At 36.6% G+C, this 16760-nt stretch overlaps 1 protein-coding gene across 1 annotated transcript; it reads right to left on the bottom strand.

Annotated features, from left to right (window-relative positions):
• Positions 1 to 9588: 9588 nt before the first annotated feature.
• Positions 9589 to 16065, bottom strand: LOC123545687 (serine protease inhibitor Cvsi-2-like). Its single transcript, XM_045332002.2, has 3 exons — positions 15919 to 16065; positions 15538 to 15654; positions 9589 to 9732 (listed from the first exon to the last, which is right to left on the bottom strand). Exons 1-3 carry the CDS (start codon positions 15953 to 15955, stop codon positions 9641 to 9643), a joined length of 246 nt encoding a protein of 81 aa, XP_045187937.2. The 5' UTR covers positions 15956 to 16065; the 3' UTR covers positions 9589 to 9640.
• Positions 16066 to 16760: the final 695 nt, after the last annotated feature.

The raw sequence follows: 16760 nt of genomic DNA on the forward strand, positions 1-16760 counted from the left end.
CGTTCTTGATGAGCAGCAGGCCCGACAGAGGCACAGGAAGAGGACGGTATGCGTGAAACCCTTGCTGCTGAGACGGGCCACCCTCGGACACTTGGACATCCTGATGCAGGAGTTGATGCCGGAATCCTATGGGGACTTCTAAGCTTACCTCATAATCGAGCCTACCATGTTTCGGGAGATGGTAGACAGACTGACCCCCAGAATTTCTAAGCACGTAGACTGCCGTCCAGGCTTTTACCTTGTATCTTCTCCGCGCAGCCTCTTCATGCACGGAAGCAGTACGGGCTTCGTACGATTTCCATACATAGAACCAGTACAAAAATGGCACGATGCTTGTATATAATGTGAACACATACGCCGTAGCCCATAGCCATTTACGATGCCCAAAAATCCGCAAGGAATTATCGCGCGCCGCCCGGGTGAAATGTGAATTAGGTATCAGCTATAGAAAGAAAAGAAATAACGCACGACAAAATAAATTTTCTGTTTTAGCAGCTGTAGCATGACACTGTATTTTTCTTACAATATATCTACAATTAAAAAAATACACTAAAAGGAAAAGGCACAGCTGTAAAATTTGATTTCATATGCAGTTCATGTAAAAATTACAAAATAACTTATGTTAGATTTATTTCTCATCAGGTTAGTTGATAGATACATCCAACCTTCAGTAAAATCGCCAGATTCAACATTGAAACGTTAGGTAAAAAGCTGCCGGTGCTCAGTCCATTGATTTTTGAGATATAGATGGTAATCAACAGACTTTTTACAAAGGTTACAGCGTCAATATTAGTAAATATATGTAAATTGGCGAGCGTAGCGAGCCGAAAAAAATCAAGGACTGGGCTTTCAAGGGTATTTTGGTGTAATGAAAAATGCAAGCTTTGCCGAAAAAGGGGGGTGCGATCGCACCCGTCGCACTCCCCCTGGTTACGCCCTTGATGACGTAACGTGTAAAGTCAGTTTTTCTTGTTTTTCTTTTTGCACGATGAAATTTACTAAGAAAGAAACTAAATGGATATAAATGGCTGCATTTCTACCATTTTACCGAAATGAACGAATACGATAGACCTTTTTCGTTATGTAGAATAGCTATGTGTTCACTTTATCCTGGTGTTATACCGTTTGTCCAAACACTCAAGTAGATCTACAGTAAGTGGGGAAAGGAGAAGTTGTTTTGTGTTTTCACCATCGTGGTTTCGATTTTTTACAGTCGTAGTTTCGACTTTTCATCATCGTATTTTCCTGTTTTCACCATCGTGATTTCGATTTTTTACAATCGTAGTTTCGTTATTTCGACAATGTTTACCAAATAAAAAAGATGATTGAACAATTATATAAGACTACCTGCAAACATCCCAAGCTGATTATGTGCATCGTCAAAGAAACTTTTGTTTAATCTGGAAAAACCCAAACAACTTCAGGAATTGTGATGTATTATTCGTGACGTCATTTCAGCTTCAAATATTACACCTAAAAACGGTAGCAAAGCATTTTGGTAGTCACTGCCAACATTCGGCCGAGTTTTGGTAGCGACAAAATGCGTTGCAAGGGTAGATCTGTATATGTGTGTTAATTAAGGGTCATAGAATGGAATTATTTTGGGAGCTTTTTTCTACATCAGGGGCTGTACTCATTTTTACATTATGCACAAAAGAGAGAGGTGAACGGAGGGAATGTCTCCTATTTATAAAAGTGTTGGGGGAGTTTAGTTTAATCATATTTTATTGTATACTGGTACTAATGATAAACCCGGACAGAAAATGAGTTATTTTACCTGTAACTTTTTTATTTCTGCAAATTGTAATCAATGGTCGGTATCAAAATAATGCTTAACATTTTCTGGAAACTTTACATAGCTCTAATTCAAATTTATATTTAGTAAGCAAACTCACACGAAGTGAGGCCCTGAAAGAGGTTTGTAAAATGGGGACTGTACGAATGTTGACTGATGATAAATTCGACCACTGTCATTTACAAAATTTTCTTCGTCGTATTATATTGAAACTTTTCCCAAAAAGCTGCAACAGTCATTCTTGATCAAATAATGAAAAGTGACCCAATGTCAGGCCTTCATGTGTCGACAGTGAGCATGCGCAGAAGACACCCTCTTCCCCAGTAATTTTGGTTAAATAGGCCTATTTTTATACAGATAAATGTATGTCATTTATTTATACAGAATATTTACCAATTTTGTTTTGTTTACACCCGTTGGTGTTGTAAGTGGAAACTATTAGATGGTGTGTTCAATTTTATAAATAACCGATTGCAATCGAATATTTCCAAGGTGGTCGACTTTATCATCTGTCCGGGTTTATCATCAGTAGCAGTATATATATTATATTAGGGGTCTTAGATAAATTCATCCGGCAAAAAAGACATATATATTATATTCACACATGTATACATCACATTTAATACAGTATTAAATCAAATACATACAAATGGGTTGGGCCAAAAGTTATTCCAACATTATCTAGGGCCCTCCCCAGAAGTTCGGAGTTCCCCTCCCGAGATATAGTTTTCGTATAAAATAACCAAAATGTAATCTAGTTTCATGAGCAGGTGAAAGGGGCCTCAAACGACGCTTTCTATGCAATTTAACCCTTAGCCTGCTAAATTTCTAAAATGGACTAGTCCATCATACAATTTGGACAGTACCAATTATTATTCGAAGGAGTACAAGCTGATCTTGGTCTGCACTGGTCGCAAAGGCAGAAAAACTTGCCGCCAGCAGGCTAAAGGTGGGTCCTCCACCTAGATATTTTCTAAAATATCCTACATAAACATAAATGGTGAATTCTGTGCGTGTTTTAGGGGTCTTAGATAAATTCATCCGGCAAAAAAAAAGATTTTTTCTCTTCAAAGGTAGGGGGTTTCGAGAGTCCACCACAGATGTCTTTGAAATACAACGTAAAAGAATGGTAAAATGTGAAAGTGGGCTTACTCGGATAATTTTCCAAAAATCTAAACTTTCCGTCGTTAGATTTTGATTTTTATTTTAATGTGCGAGTGGTATTTTACGTTCCTCCCCGGACAACGCGTGGAAATGGTGGGTTCTGTGTGTTTAAATGTGTAAGAAACATATCATTCACACAGAAATGAAGCTTCTTTCACAATAAGGTATATATACGATGTCATGTATCTTATCATTTATCTACATATAAATGCGAGTGATTTTTTCTAAATATTTATCGCAGATTTTGGCTTTTTTCTTTATTTGTGTACGACGTAAGTCTATTATGAGAACACCTGTAGAGGGCGGGTGGCTCCAAAAATTGTTCGCTATCTAACTTGAGCAGTTTTTATCCACTGTTCACCAAACTTGGTCAGAATGTTAACAAATCTGGCAAGTTCGATAATCAGTCGGATCGTCCCAGTAGTTCTGGAGTTACACCCCTTTAATTGCAAACAGGATATTAAAAATGGGATTCAAAAATCTATGCTTTGGAGAGAACTTAGGATGAAACAAGATATGTGAAAAGAACCCGAGCACTCGGTTCTCTTGCTGAAATGATTAATCAGGTTTTTCTGCAATTATAACAATCGGAATAAATTTCAAATGTACTAGCTAACGACATGAAACATTTTGTAAACATTTTACTGATATAAACATTTTACTGCGCCCTCGTGAAATTATTACGCCCGAGGTATAACCGTCCATCGTGTATAAATAATGATAAAGCACTGTTTTGCTATAAGTTATTCCGATTCTAATTTGTTCTTTATTGTAAAATTTATATCAAATATGATGGAACTGTTTATACGCGCAAGCATTCGCCAATAGTAGGTATTTGTTAAAACACACCAGGACCGGAAACGGTAATACGTCGTGACGTCAACATAACATCGGTGTGATGATTAAAGCATTGTAATTGTTAGTCGTATTAGAATATAGGGATAACGTACTTTCGCCCTAACGGACTCGGGCACCTAATGATCCCTCGGGGGTCTGCAGATGCTATAACACGAAACAATATATATATATACATTGCTATGCTAGCAATAAAACGTGTAATAAAGCAACGTGTGATAAAACGAGATAAAATGGGAAAAAAAACGTCGACCAGCGTCATCAAACTAGTGCAATTTTATTCAAAGGTCAAAGGTCAAGGTCGGATGAGCGATTAAGTTCCATCATGACTCTCTTTGAAATAATAGTGTCCATTCGTCACAAAATATTCTTTTTGTGAATCATGAGATTATTATTAATACCGTTTTGCGTTGGCTGTGTACATATCTAATGCATTTTGGTACTACATTTTTGTAAACTACCAATTTGCGTTGAGAGTAACGCATTTGGTAGTACCAAAACTTGGCCGAATTTTGTAGTGACTACTAGTATCAAAATGCGTTGCTAACATTTTGAGGTGCAACACAGCTTGAAGATGAGGAGGTTCTGCTTTGTGGCTTCAAATACACAGTGACTGGTCGTATATTTTTCGACTTTCTGAGCATGCCTAATTTTCAAGATCAGATGCTGAAACTAAAAACTAATTTTGTGGGGTTCTATATTAAAAGATCTATACAAAATGTATTAAAATCTGTCAAAGTCTAACTGCGACTGGGCAGCTTAATATCATAACTAGCATTTCAGTTATAATGCAGTTTCTGTTGAAAATTGTAATCAGTTAAGCCTGTCCTTCATCGTTGGTATATTAACATATACTGTCTTAAGAAATAAACATCACATTATTTCAGATATCAAATAAGATTTTTGACTGTACATGCCACGGACGATGCTACAAACTATAAAACTTTGAGATTTTACACAGGGAAACTATGATATAGTCCGAGTAAAATGTAATCATTACCCAAGTGAAATTAGCATCATTCCACAATGTTTCAGACATGTTAAATTTATGAATATTCAAGATAAATTCTGCTTTCTTTCATTGTGTTAACCTTCAGCCTGCTGGCAGCAAGTGATTCTGCCTTTGCGACCAGTGCAGACCAAGATCAGCCTGCACATCCGTGCAGTCTGATCATGGTCTGCACTGTTCGCCGTTCAGTCAGTAAATTTTCAGTGAAAACCCCTTGAAATAATAAATGGTATTGCCCATATTGAATGATGGACCAGTCCATTTTTGAAATTTAGCAGGCTAAGGGTTAATAGTGCCATGAAATCGTGTCTGTCTGGTAATTTGTCAGCAATAATTTTGTTTCCATATCTGGGCAGTTTACAATTCATCCGAGAAACAGTCTTCGCACTGAAGCATTATCGAAGTTTTGGCGGGAAAGAAGCGAACGTGCATTGCATGTCCGACACCATGCATGCCGAAATCTTCAGTTTAATAAAAAAATATCCAAGTAGTTTGAATACAAGTATTGTGTATTAAAAATATTTAAAAATAAGTCCGGGACAAGACTTATTTAAAAGTTGCTCATTACAGAAACAACAGAGAGAGAGAGAGAGAGAGAGAGAGAGAGGGTGTGTTTGGGGGGGGGGGGGGGAGAGAGAGAGAGAGAGAGAGAGAGAGGGAGAGAGAGAGAGAGAGAGAGAGAGAGGGGGGAATAAGAAAATGAAAACCACAAACATACAAGACAGTATTCATAGCATAACATATAATATTAAATACGAAACGGGGGAAAAGTAAGTTTAAAGTAGGAACATCTTGGATTTTATTAACAATTCAGGGAAAAAGCTTATTGACCTTTGACACTAAGCGTGACGTTGACCTTTGAGATAGGGGTCTGGGTGTTTCGCATGACATGTCATCTTATTATTGGGTACATATATGCCAAGTAATATCAAAAATTGTTGAGTTAAATACCGGACAGGAAAAAAGCCTTGTTGGCCTTTGACCTTAATAGAAAAAAAATCTTGCAGTAAGATTGACTGTCTTGAATAGCGTCGAGAAGTTGGCACTGACATCGAAGATCGAAAATCGAAATTAAATTTCTAGCCAGCTTTAAACTTCGAGCCAGCTCGAAGATCGAAATTCAACATTGAATATGAATTTCGTGCTAGCTTTTAACTTCTAGCCAGCTCGATTATCGAAATTCAAGATAGAATTTCGAGCTGGAATTGAATTTCGAGCCAGCTCGAAGATCGAAATTCAGATTTTCTAAAACTTGAATATCGAGCTGGGGTTGAATTCCGAGCCAGCCCGAAGGTCGAAATTCAGATTTTCAAAAAGTTGAATATAAAGCTGGGGTTGAATTTCGAGCCAGCTCGAAGATCGATATTCAGAGTTTTAAAAAGTTGAATTTCGAGCTAGGGTTGAATTTCGAGCCAGCTCGAAGATCGAAATTCATATTTTGAAAAAGTTGAATTCCGAGCTGGAATTGAATTTCGAGCCAGCTCGAAGATCGAAATTCAGATTATAAAAAAGTTGAATTTCGAGCTGGTATTGAATTTCGAGCCAGCTCGAAGATCGAAATTCAGATTATAAAAAAGTTGAATTTCGAGCTGGTATTGAATTTCGAGCCAGCTCGAAGATCGAAATTCATATTATGAAAAAGTTGAATTTCGAGCTGGGGTTGAATTTCGAGCCAGATCGAAGATCGAAATTCAGATTTAAAAAAAAATTGAATTTCGAGCTACGGTTGAATATCGAATCAGTTCGGAGATCGAATTTCAGATTTTGAAAAAATTGAATTTCGAGTTGGGGTTGAATTTCGAGCCAGCTCGAAGATCGATATTCAAATGATGAAAAAGTTGAATTTCGAGCTGGAGTTGAATTTCGAGCCAGCTCGAAGATCGAAATTCAAATGATGAAAAAGTTGAATTTCGAGCTGGAGTTGAATTTCGAGCCAGCTCAAAGATCGAAATTCAAATTATGAAAAAGTTTAATTTCGAGCTGGGGTTGAATTTCGAGCCAGCTCGAAGATCGAAATTCAAATTATCAAACAGTTGAATTTCGAGCTGGGGTTGAATTTCGAGTCAGCTCGGAGATCGAAATTCAGATTTTGAAAATCTTTTTGATAATTGGAATTTCGATCTTCGAGCTGGCTCGAAATTCAACCTCAGCTCGAAATTCAACTTTTTGATAATTTGAATTTCGATCTTCGAGCTGGCTCGAAATTCAACTTTTTGAAAATCTGAATATCGAGCTGGCTCGAAATTCAACCCCAGCTCGAAATTAAACTTTTTCATAATTTGAATTTCGATCTTCGAGCTGGCTCGAAATTCAACCCTAGCTCGAAATTCAACCTTTTTAAAATCTGAATATCGATCTTCGAGCTGGCTCGAAATTCAACCCCAGCTCGAAATTCAATTTTTTTAAAATCTGAATTTCGATCTTCGAGCTGGCTCGAAATTCAACCCCAGCTCGAAATTCAACTTTTTCAAAATCTGAATTTCGATCTTCGAGCTGGCTCGAAATTCAATTCCAGCTCGAAATTTTATCTTGAATTTCGATCTTCGAGCTGGCTAGAAGTTAAAAGCTAGCACGAAATTCATATTCAATGTTGAATTTCGATCTTCGAGCTGGCTCGAAGTTTAAAGCTGGCTAGAAATTTAATTTCGATTTTCGATCTTCGATGTCAGTGCCAACTTCTCGATGCTGTCTTAAATGATGTATTGCACTAGGTGCATTCATTTCTATACGCCTCCGCTGCTGTATGTTTTTCAACTGGCTGCTCTGATTTCTGGTGCGTTTTTCGGTGCCTGTAGTACGATGATAAGGTGTTATAAGATACTCAGGTTTCACAAAGTTAATAAAAGTTTTTTCTTCTCTTTTGGGTATTGAAGTAGCAGATATCAGTTCGGCGACAGTTGCTGGTCCAGCAATGTACAGGATGTCATCACTTAGCCTATGGAAATAAATTCAAGCCTTTCGGTGTTTTTATTTTTGGTATCGTAATCCATGTTTCTTCTGCTTTGAGTCTAATAAACTTCGTTCTATGCCTTTTATGGTATTGTAGGCATACTACTTTTTATACCTGGAGGCAAATAGTGTTTGAATTGTCCGGTGGCGTAGTACGTCACATTTTCTTGTTTACTCAACTCCTCATTCAGTTTTCCATCCGAATGAAATGAAAGTTGGTATATTAACATGTGTTGGACATGGGCATATTTCCGGGGCGTTTATATCTGATTACATTTTACTGCAGTCATGGCCCTTTTTTCCGACTTTTAAATGTACATCTACATCGTACGTCAAACTGTCCACTTTGACCATGACTTGACGGTACATCTACGTATAATGTTTTGATTTTCATTTCAGATTACTATTCTGGCCTAATACAACGGCCCTGTTTGGACTTTGAAAAAAGTTATTTTTTCATCGTAACGTTTTGTTCTCAAATTTTTCATTTCCTCTTTATTTAATTCAAATTAAACTTGGCTCACATTATCAACATCAAGTACTACGTAGTTATGTGCAGTTACTTCCTATCAATAATTATGTCCCTTTTGTGACATTGTAAAGTTACGGGGGGAAATGCTGCATTTTTACCTAAAATTTGTTTGCCATTCAGACTGGTCCATAATGCACATATGACTAATGCTTAAACTATGACAGTTTCAGTTTTCAGCATATCTCACACATCCAATTAAAGTTAACAAGTAGAATAATTGTATTGTGTACGAGCAAAAATTGACCGTTTGTCGAGCTTCTGTCTCTGGTAAAATTTGCGGCATCAAACGTTTCCACCCATCTAAAACAATTACAAAACTGCAGGGCACAGCTAAAATTGACTCGCTGTCCAAAAATTGATAACATAATTACCTTATTCGGTCAAATTAATGGGGGACTCCCCGCCCCTCTGTTCCTACGGCCCTGCATTTTATAACGTTTTTTTTTTCTGCCTTTCACAATACAAAGGAAGGAACGGGCGATGCCGCATAAAGAATTATACGCCTAAATAAATTTGAAAAAAACACGCACACACATTCACACGGGAAAAAAAACAAACAATGTCACAAAGGCATTAATATGATACATGTATACCCTAATATTTAAGGGAAGCATAATTGTATTTGAGTAATGTTTTTGAAATATTTATCGATATATTAGATATCTGCTTAAAGTGCAGAAGTCATGTGATCATGGCGGCAGCGTATATGTAAACAAAAACGGTAACAAAATAAATGGGCTGTACATTGAAGTTGAAGTGTAAGGACTGTTTCTGATGTATTGCTAATTAAGCCAGTTATATAAAAGATACCTCGAACGAAGTATGAGATGAGAAGAAAATCTAAAGGTGGTAAAAAAGGCGATATTTTAAAGAGCGGCAATACCCCACCCACATCCTTACAGGGAAAAATGACGAACAGACCGTGAAGAGAGGCCCGGTGTAAATAAAAGTATGGCGGCGAATAATGAACAAAAGGAATCAAATGGTATAACTGTCGCAAATAACTATGAACATAATAAATACAATGTGGAACAATCTTCTGCTGTACATCATCTTCAACAGGCACGACAGGTGCTATACAATACCCCACCCACAATGCAACCAATGCAATCAAATTCAAGTATACAAAACATGACATATCCTCAACCATATACTTCTGCTATAATATCTCATTCGGGTAGGGTAACCAAGGAAACCGTATGGGACTTATTATTTTTTGCACAAATATTGTCGATACGGGCACCTGAAACAATTGTAAGAATACACAAGAAACAGTATGGTACAAATGCTTTAAATTTATTGCTGAAGACCAGCCTTTGTATATCAAATGTCCGTGTCAGTAACATCTACAGCCGTTGTCAACGCAATGCCACTGATTGTTGCAGTTGAGAAAATTCGCACAATCACCTTGTGTGGTACATGTGTTTGCTGTGGAGTAAAATAAAATTTTATATTACAGTAACATAGAAATAATAAATTTTACCTAAGGCAAAAAGCTACTAGTAGTATGCATGGTTACTCTTGACACGTGGGACGAAATGCTATTGAATTTTGGAACGTACAATTCTGCGTGGATGAACACTTTAACGTGCTTCTGTATAGAAAGAAGAAATAACAGTTACAACAAATTTTCTTTTGCATTTAAACATTTCATTTTTTCTTCAAATGTAAGTGCCATGGCGTATATCGTTGGTTAAGTCGACAATTCTGTTAGTACATGCGGGTGCTACTGATCGCCTGCAAATCTTGAAAAAAAAATCATCACTGAAATTTACCATGTAGATTTAAAATGCAAATTTCTATTTCTGTATGACGCTATTAGTTATAAATTTAATCGCATTTAAATATTTCTTTTTTTTTCTTCTCAAAAATGCATGAATAAAATTTGAAGTGTATGGCACAATATCTATTTAAAGTACATGTACACCGCTCACGCATCACATTTTGACATAACCGCCGATATACGCAGAAATACATAATTGATACACAATATATCATTTTACTGTTTGAAAGTGCATTTAAAATTCTTTATGACGTCATCTCATGTCGATTTTTATTACAAGGCATTATACACATGGGCGTAGGAGCAAATTTAACTTGTGGGGGGGGGGGGGGGCAAACCTTTTCGACCGGCGGTTTGGGAGGGGGGGGGGGGGGGGGGGGGGGGGAGGGGGTTAGCGGCAAGGTATCCTCGTTGCATTATTCGTGACAAAGACTCAAAGCCTTGTACAGGGATTAATTGGGCCATAGGCCCCTCATACCTTTATGTTTTAGCAATCATTGAGTTATTCTGATGATACACATACGACTAGGCACTGAACTGTCTTAATCAGTCATATTATGTATTGTTCTAATTAAGTGTGCCATTTTTTTTATATTCTTCTGTTGAAGCCCTGGACATACAATCAATTAGCACTGCATTTGTCTAATTGTGGTATAAAGTTGTGGAAATATCATTTCCCTTGAATGGACAATGAAAAACAAAAAAATACATAACGTTTACATGCGTAAACAGGCTTAATAGTTAGGCCTACATTGATTTTGCAGACGCTCAAACCGGAACTGTAGTGATTGCGCTCAATGATATATTATTTTTATAAAATGAAAACAATTCTTGGCGTGGCGCGTACAGATTTCAGTACTCACACTACGGAAAGAGACATTTTTAGTCAGAATACAAGGGAAGGCCAAATGCAAATCAGAAATCAGGTTGAAAAGAATTATATGATGCTAAGTAAATGTTATATTAGACTGCAATTTATATCTCTTTTCCAAAATATTCGGGGGGCCAAACTATGCTTTGCTCCCCCCCCCCACCCTCTCCTAGCTTTGGGGGGACCTGGCCCCCGCTGGCCCCCCCTGCTCCTACGCCTATGATACAGGGAAAAGTAAGCGAATATCATACCAGAAAAGATAAGCAATGTCGATCTCAATTTGCAGTTTCTAAAAATCTTTTAACTTGACACTCTTGCATAAAATGCAATTCTAGCATAAAACTGCGGTTTTTGTCACTTTTCGGGGGTGTTTTAACAGGAGAGAAAATGTGTGCTCGCGCTCGCGTGCTATTATAACACCTTTTTATATATGCACGTTCCGTCGTGATATAATTCCTTCGCATCTGAACTCCAAACAGTGATTTATTCAAGAGCAAATCACTAAATGAGATATATCATTTCGATTCTAACACGTTATCAAGGACTTTAAAGTACAGCCCTTGTCGGCATGCATTAAATATTTGCCCGTTTTCAATCGGGTTCTTTTCCAGCGCGCCGCTTGACGCTATGACGTAATAGTCGTGACGTCAGAACAGTGAATTTTTGTTTAATAATTTACTGTTTCCAGCCTTCTTTGTTTAATAGGAAAATGAATCGGATCGTGTTAGAATAAATTTTTTAACACTTCTGAAAATAGTAATATTATCGTTTACTGATAAAGAAGGGTTTCCAAAAAGTAATGTATCTGTACTTAAAGGATGATAGTCCTTGGTTGACTGGAACATAACTATTCTTTGATTTATAAAGTTAGGACACTGAAAAATATAGTGCTCACAATCTTCAATATAATATCCACAACTACAACTCAATTCGGTAGCTAAATGATTATTAAAAAGATCAAAACACAAGTTGTTGCATTTGTTTCTTAGTCGAGAGTGATAAATTGAATATTTTCGATCTCCAAAGGAATATATCTCCGGTACTTCTGGCGCTTTAAACCGTGTGGTCAATAATAACTTTCTGAAAGCTGATAGGCTTTCTAGTTGTCTTGTTTCAATGGGTAGTTCATTCCACAATGAGATAGAAGATGGAATAAATGAACTAGAAAATATTTCGGTACGTCTTCTTAAGATTTCATAATCTTCATTATTTCTTAAGTTATAGGGGTTATTGTCACCGACTACATTAGGAAATAAATTACTTAAATATTCTGGGACCATATTATGTTTTATTTTATACATTAATATCAATTTTTGATATACCCGTCTTTCGGACAGAGATATCCATCCTATTTCCCTATAGAGATTTTCTAACGATACTGATCGCGTTGTACCAGTTACAATTCTTGCAGTTTCGTTCTGTAGTTTTTCAAGATTATCTTTTTCAAAATTTGTACAATTATCCCATACGACAGCTGCATATTCTAGCAATGGTCGGAGAAACGATATATAAATTTGATTCAAAGATTTCCTGCGCAATGAAAATTTCAGTTTGCGCATAATGCCTAAAATTTTTGATGCGGACAGTAAGATATTTTCAATGTGTTTATGCCATTTACCATTGCTACTTAAAGTCACACCAAGATGTTTGTGATCACTAACAAATTTAACTGGAACATTATCAAAAGTAAGATTAACATTGTGTGGCATTACGTTTGAAAAAAGAATTGCCTCTGTTTTATTTGGATTAAAATCTACTAGCCACTGATGAGCCCATTGAGACACAATTAACAGGTCATGGTTTAAAATACCTTCTAAATCTGCAATATTTGCTGCTGTACATGCCAAAGATGTATCATCGGCAAATAGACGGGAAATACTCAATAAATTGTCGACATTATCATTTACATAAATGAGAAATAACAAGGGACCTAACACTGACCCCTGTGGAACTCCAGCCATCACAGTCTTGAAATCTGATTGAGACGTCCCTACAAAGACATTCTGACAGCGATTTGATAAATAATTTTCAATCCAGTTAAGGACGTTTCCGATTATTCCATTTTCTTGTAATTTGAATAATAAACCTTTGTGCCAGACGCGGTCGAATGCCTTAGAAATATCACAAAATACTATGCAAGTATTCGTTTTCGAGTCTAGTGACTGAGTAATTTGGTGATATACTAGTATGTCGATTAATTGATAAACTGTTGAATGACCTTTCAAAAAACCTGACTGATGCGAATAAAGTAGCTTATTTTCGTGGAGATAATTGTATACGTATTTATACACCTTTCTTTCCATCAATTTACCTACACAACTTAAGAGAGAGATAGGTCTATAATTGCTAACCGAATGAATATCGCCTTTCTTAAAGAGTGGCATTACCATGGCTTTTTTCCAAATGTTGGGAAAAATACCTTCGTTTAAAGACCTATTAAACAGTAAACATAAAGGTTTGGCTATCGAATATTTAGTATTTTTCAAAACTTTATGACTAATTAAATCCAAACGCGCTCGGGCACCAACCAATCCCTCGGGATTCTGCAGATGTTAAAACAAGAAAAAACATGCGTTATCCCTACATTCGTAATTGCACGAGGAAATAAAAAAAAAAATATTGATGTCTCTATGACACAACCAGTTAATTGGACGACCTGTAGAGGAAATAATTTGAATTAGAATATACTAAATATTGTGTTTCCTTAGATGACTGTGTGATCCAAAAGCAGAGCATTCGGAGCTATTAATATTCGATTAGCTACGACTGTTTACGGTAGAACATGTAATGTTCAGGTAGATTGTTGATACATAGGCTGTTCGTGTACCAAATATTTCTGTGTTTTAATTAAACAGACCAGAGTGCCACAATTTATTCTTTATCTTTGAAGTTTTCGCTTTTTTGTCACACTGACTTATTGGATCAAACGCTGCTTACTAGATCTATTTTAATTGATATATCTATAATACTACAAAAGCATCGTTCTAATATCCATGCTGGATTGCCAGTTAAACAAAGAAGAAGGTCAAGCTCTGTATATTCTTCGATAAACGTTTGACGCGCTGACTGGTAAGAGAGCATTATGACGTCTAGTTGTCGCATGGCATCCGGTTCATTACTATCCGGATAAATTAAGCCGTGCATAATTTCAAGTTATCAAAACATTTAAATGAGCATGTAAGAATGAAAACAATCAATGCCTTCTTGTGGTTTATCGACTTATTTACCACAGTTCATAATTCTGGCCCCAATTCCACGAAAAAAAGTAATTACTTAATTAAGTCTGTTATTTTAAAATATTTGCTTAAGTTATTGTTAGTTAGTGTTGTTTTTTCTATAACAATGAATCTATAGCTAAATTGTACTGTGGTTAGTGGTATTTTAAATGGATCTGAACACTGTACCGTGATAAATCAGGCGACCAACCAGCCGAAGGCCTTGACTATGTGTTAAACAAACGGCAGCTGTTGGAATAGCAAACGTCCTAACGTTTCAATTCTATGTAAAAAGTAATAAAATCACATACGTTGATAGATTCTGTTCTACTTCCTTTAAGCATATTTCTCGATTAAAAACAAAAACAACAACAACATCTAGCCGAAGAAAACATTAGGTGCTATAGTAGTCGCAACTTGACCGCGATGGTTGATCTCGGCTGATTATTCATATCGATTATTTCACTATAGAAATAAGGAGTGCTTATGGTGGCCGTGTATATTTATTTGGAATGAGTTTGTATACAGTGTTTCACGTACACACCTTTCAATAAAAGGTTGTGCCTCATTATGTATTATAATACAAAGGTCAACAATCGGGGTCAAGTTGCGACTACTATAGCACCTAATGTTTTCTTCGGCAAGATATTGTTGTTGTTTTTGTTTTTTAATCGAGAAATAAAACTTATCTGGAACTTTTTTGTTGCGCGTAATCCAAAAGTCATGACATCGTTTCTCTTTACGGGCGTTAATTTCCCGCGCTTTGTTTAAATACTCTTCTATTAGAAAGAAAGCTTTAATTTATTAAATACGGTATGCATTTACCATTGGTTGTAGATGCAGATGGGAATACCCGGCTCTCGGGTAAGGGCCTCGTTACCGCCAAAACAGTTACCCTCGAACCGGATAGATTCTACTCCTATCTGAATCTACAACCAGTGACAGATTATTATAATCTGCATGAAGCTTTGTGGAAGGAAACGCTTCGGACAATAGATATAATTGAGTCGAGCCATGAGAAAACCAACATAGTGGTTTTGCGACCAGCATGGATCCAGACCAGCCTGCGCATCCGCGCAGTCTGGTCAGGATCCATGCTATTCGCTAACGGTTTCTCTAATTGCTATAGGCTTTGAACGCGAACAGCATGGATCCTGACCGCGGATGCGCAGGCTGGTCTGGATCCATGCTGGTCGCAAAGCCATTATGTTGGTTTTCTCATGGCACGGCTCAATTATCTGGACAGTAACTACATAACGTTCCTCGGTCGGAACAAAGAAATATATTTGAATAAAACCATATAATACGAATATTTGGAAGTTTTAAAGTAGATCAGAAAAAAAACTCATATTATTTGTGCTTACGACTGCACGTGCAAACATTGTTGGCACATTCCTTCAGATAGCCTCGCGAACAGTTGGTACTTGTACACTGGTTCTGGGTGCTAGTGGTGGTGCAGTTCTCAGCATGGGTATAAGCAACTGAAAACAATGTCAATGCAATAAGTAAATTTTAACGATTTTAATACCGTTGTGGGATAAAAGATGAAAAAATAACTAATAGAAGCGGTATGTATGACACCTAGGGTTAGTTTTGTTGTAAAAAGTATAAAAAAAAAAACGAAAGGAAAAGAAAAGAGATGTTAAGTTGATATTAGTTCTTCTAAATAAAACTTCTTTTTCAAGTTAGATAGATGTCAACAACATCTCCCATATGTCAATTATTACCAACAATAATTCACTTACCAAGTGCCGCTGCAAAGACAAGCAACGTAGTTCTCATTTTCAATGTTTTATATACGACTGTCACGATGTAAATGATTTTTTTTTTGGAACGTCTGGCCAATTATATAGATATCTATCATATATTTTTGCATGTCAGTGCAACAAAGCAGCAAGTGCTACTTCATGTCAATTCAGTTACCTGCCTTTTGAGCTGAGGTATATTATTCTTATCTCAAACCGTATATTTCCTAAATGTGTCATAATCGTGAAACGCGATAGTAGTGCAAGACACACTTTTCATTAAAGGTTATCTCGCATATCATATATATAGATGATTTTACAAAGCCATTGAAAATTCTATAGCAGTGCATATTTTTCTACATAAACTAACCATCTTAGTAGGCTTTTTTTCGGTTAGTCTCAAATTTTTTTTATCTTACAACAAAGTTCGATGCGCAGAGTGTTTGCTGGGCTCTTGGGTTAAGGCTCGTCTACATTATTCAATAAAACTTGCACAAGACATAAATCACACTGGCAGCAACTTGTATAGTGTAGACAGTACATTGTGTCCCCTATTAGTGTCTTTTTGAGTGGCAGCTTCCAGATAATTTTCGGCTACAATTAAAATCCTGTAGCGTTTAGAACTCATCCTATTTTTCTTGGATGGTAGTGCTGTCAAATGCTCTGGTAAAGGGTTTTTGATGAGGAGCACCTGCCCAGTATGGCATTTTGCTTACATTTTTTTCATTATATGTGTATTGAGATCTAATAAAATCATCATTGTATACTGGGCTTTGATAATTTAAGAAATAAACATGGCAGTGTGGACAGCAGAAAAAAATGATGTATTAATTGAATGACAT

Source organism: Mercenaria mercenaria, chromosome 1, assembly GCF_021730395.1.
Source record: "Mercenaria mercenaria strain notata chromosome 1, MADL_Memer_1, whole genome shotgun sequence".
Taxonomy (NCBI): domain Eukaryota; kingdom Metazoa; phylum Mollusca; class Bivalvia; order Venerida; family Veneridae; genus Mercenaria; species Mercenaria mercenaria.

What these genes read in the sequence shown, in the direction of transcription:
- LOC123545687 (XM_045332002.2), bottom strand. Translation starts at nt 15,955, where the DNA reads ATGAGAACTACGTTGCTTGTCTTTGCAGCGGCACTTG. An exon ending in TGTCTTTGCAGCGGCACTTG is followed by an intron (nt 15,655 to 15,918) that starts GTAAGTGAATTA and finishes CATTGTTTTCAG; the next exon opens with TTGCTTATACCCATGCTGAG. An exon ending in CAATGTTTGCACGTGCAGTC is followed by an intron (nt 9,733 to 15,537) that starts GTAAGCACAAAT and finishes TTTACTCCACAG; the next exon opens with CAAACACATGTACCACACAA.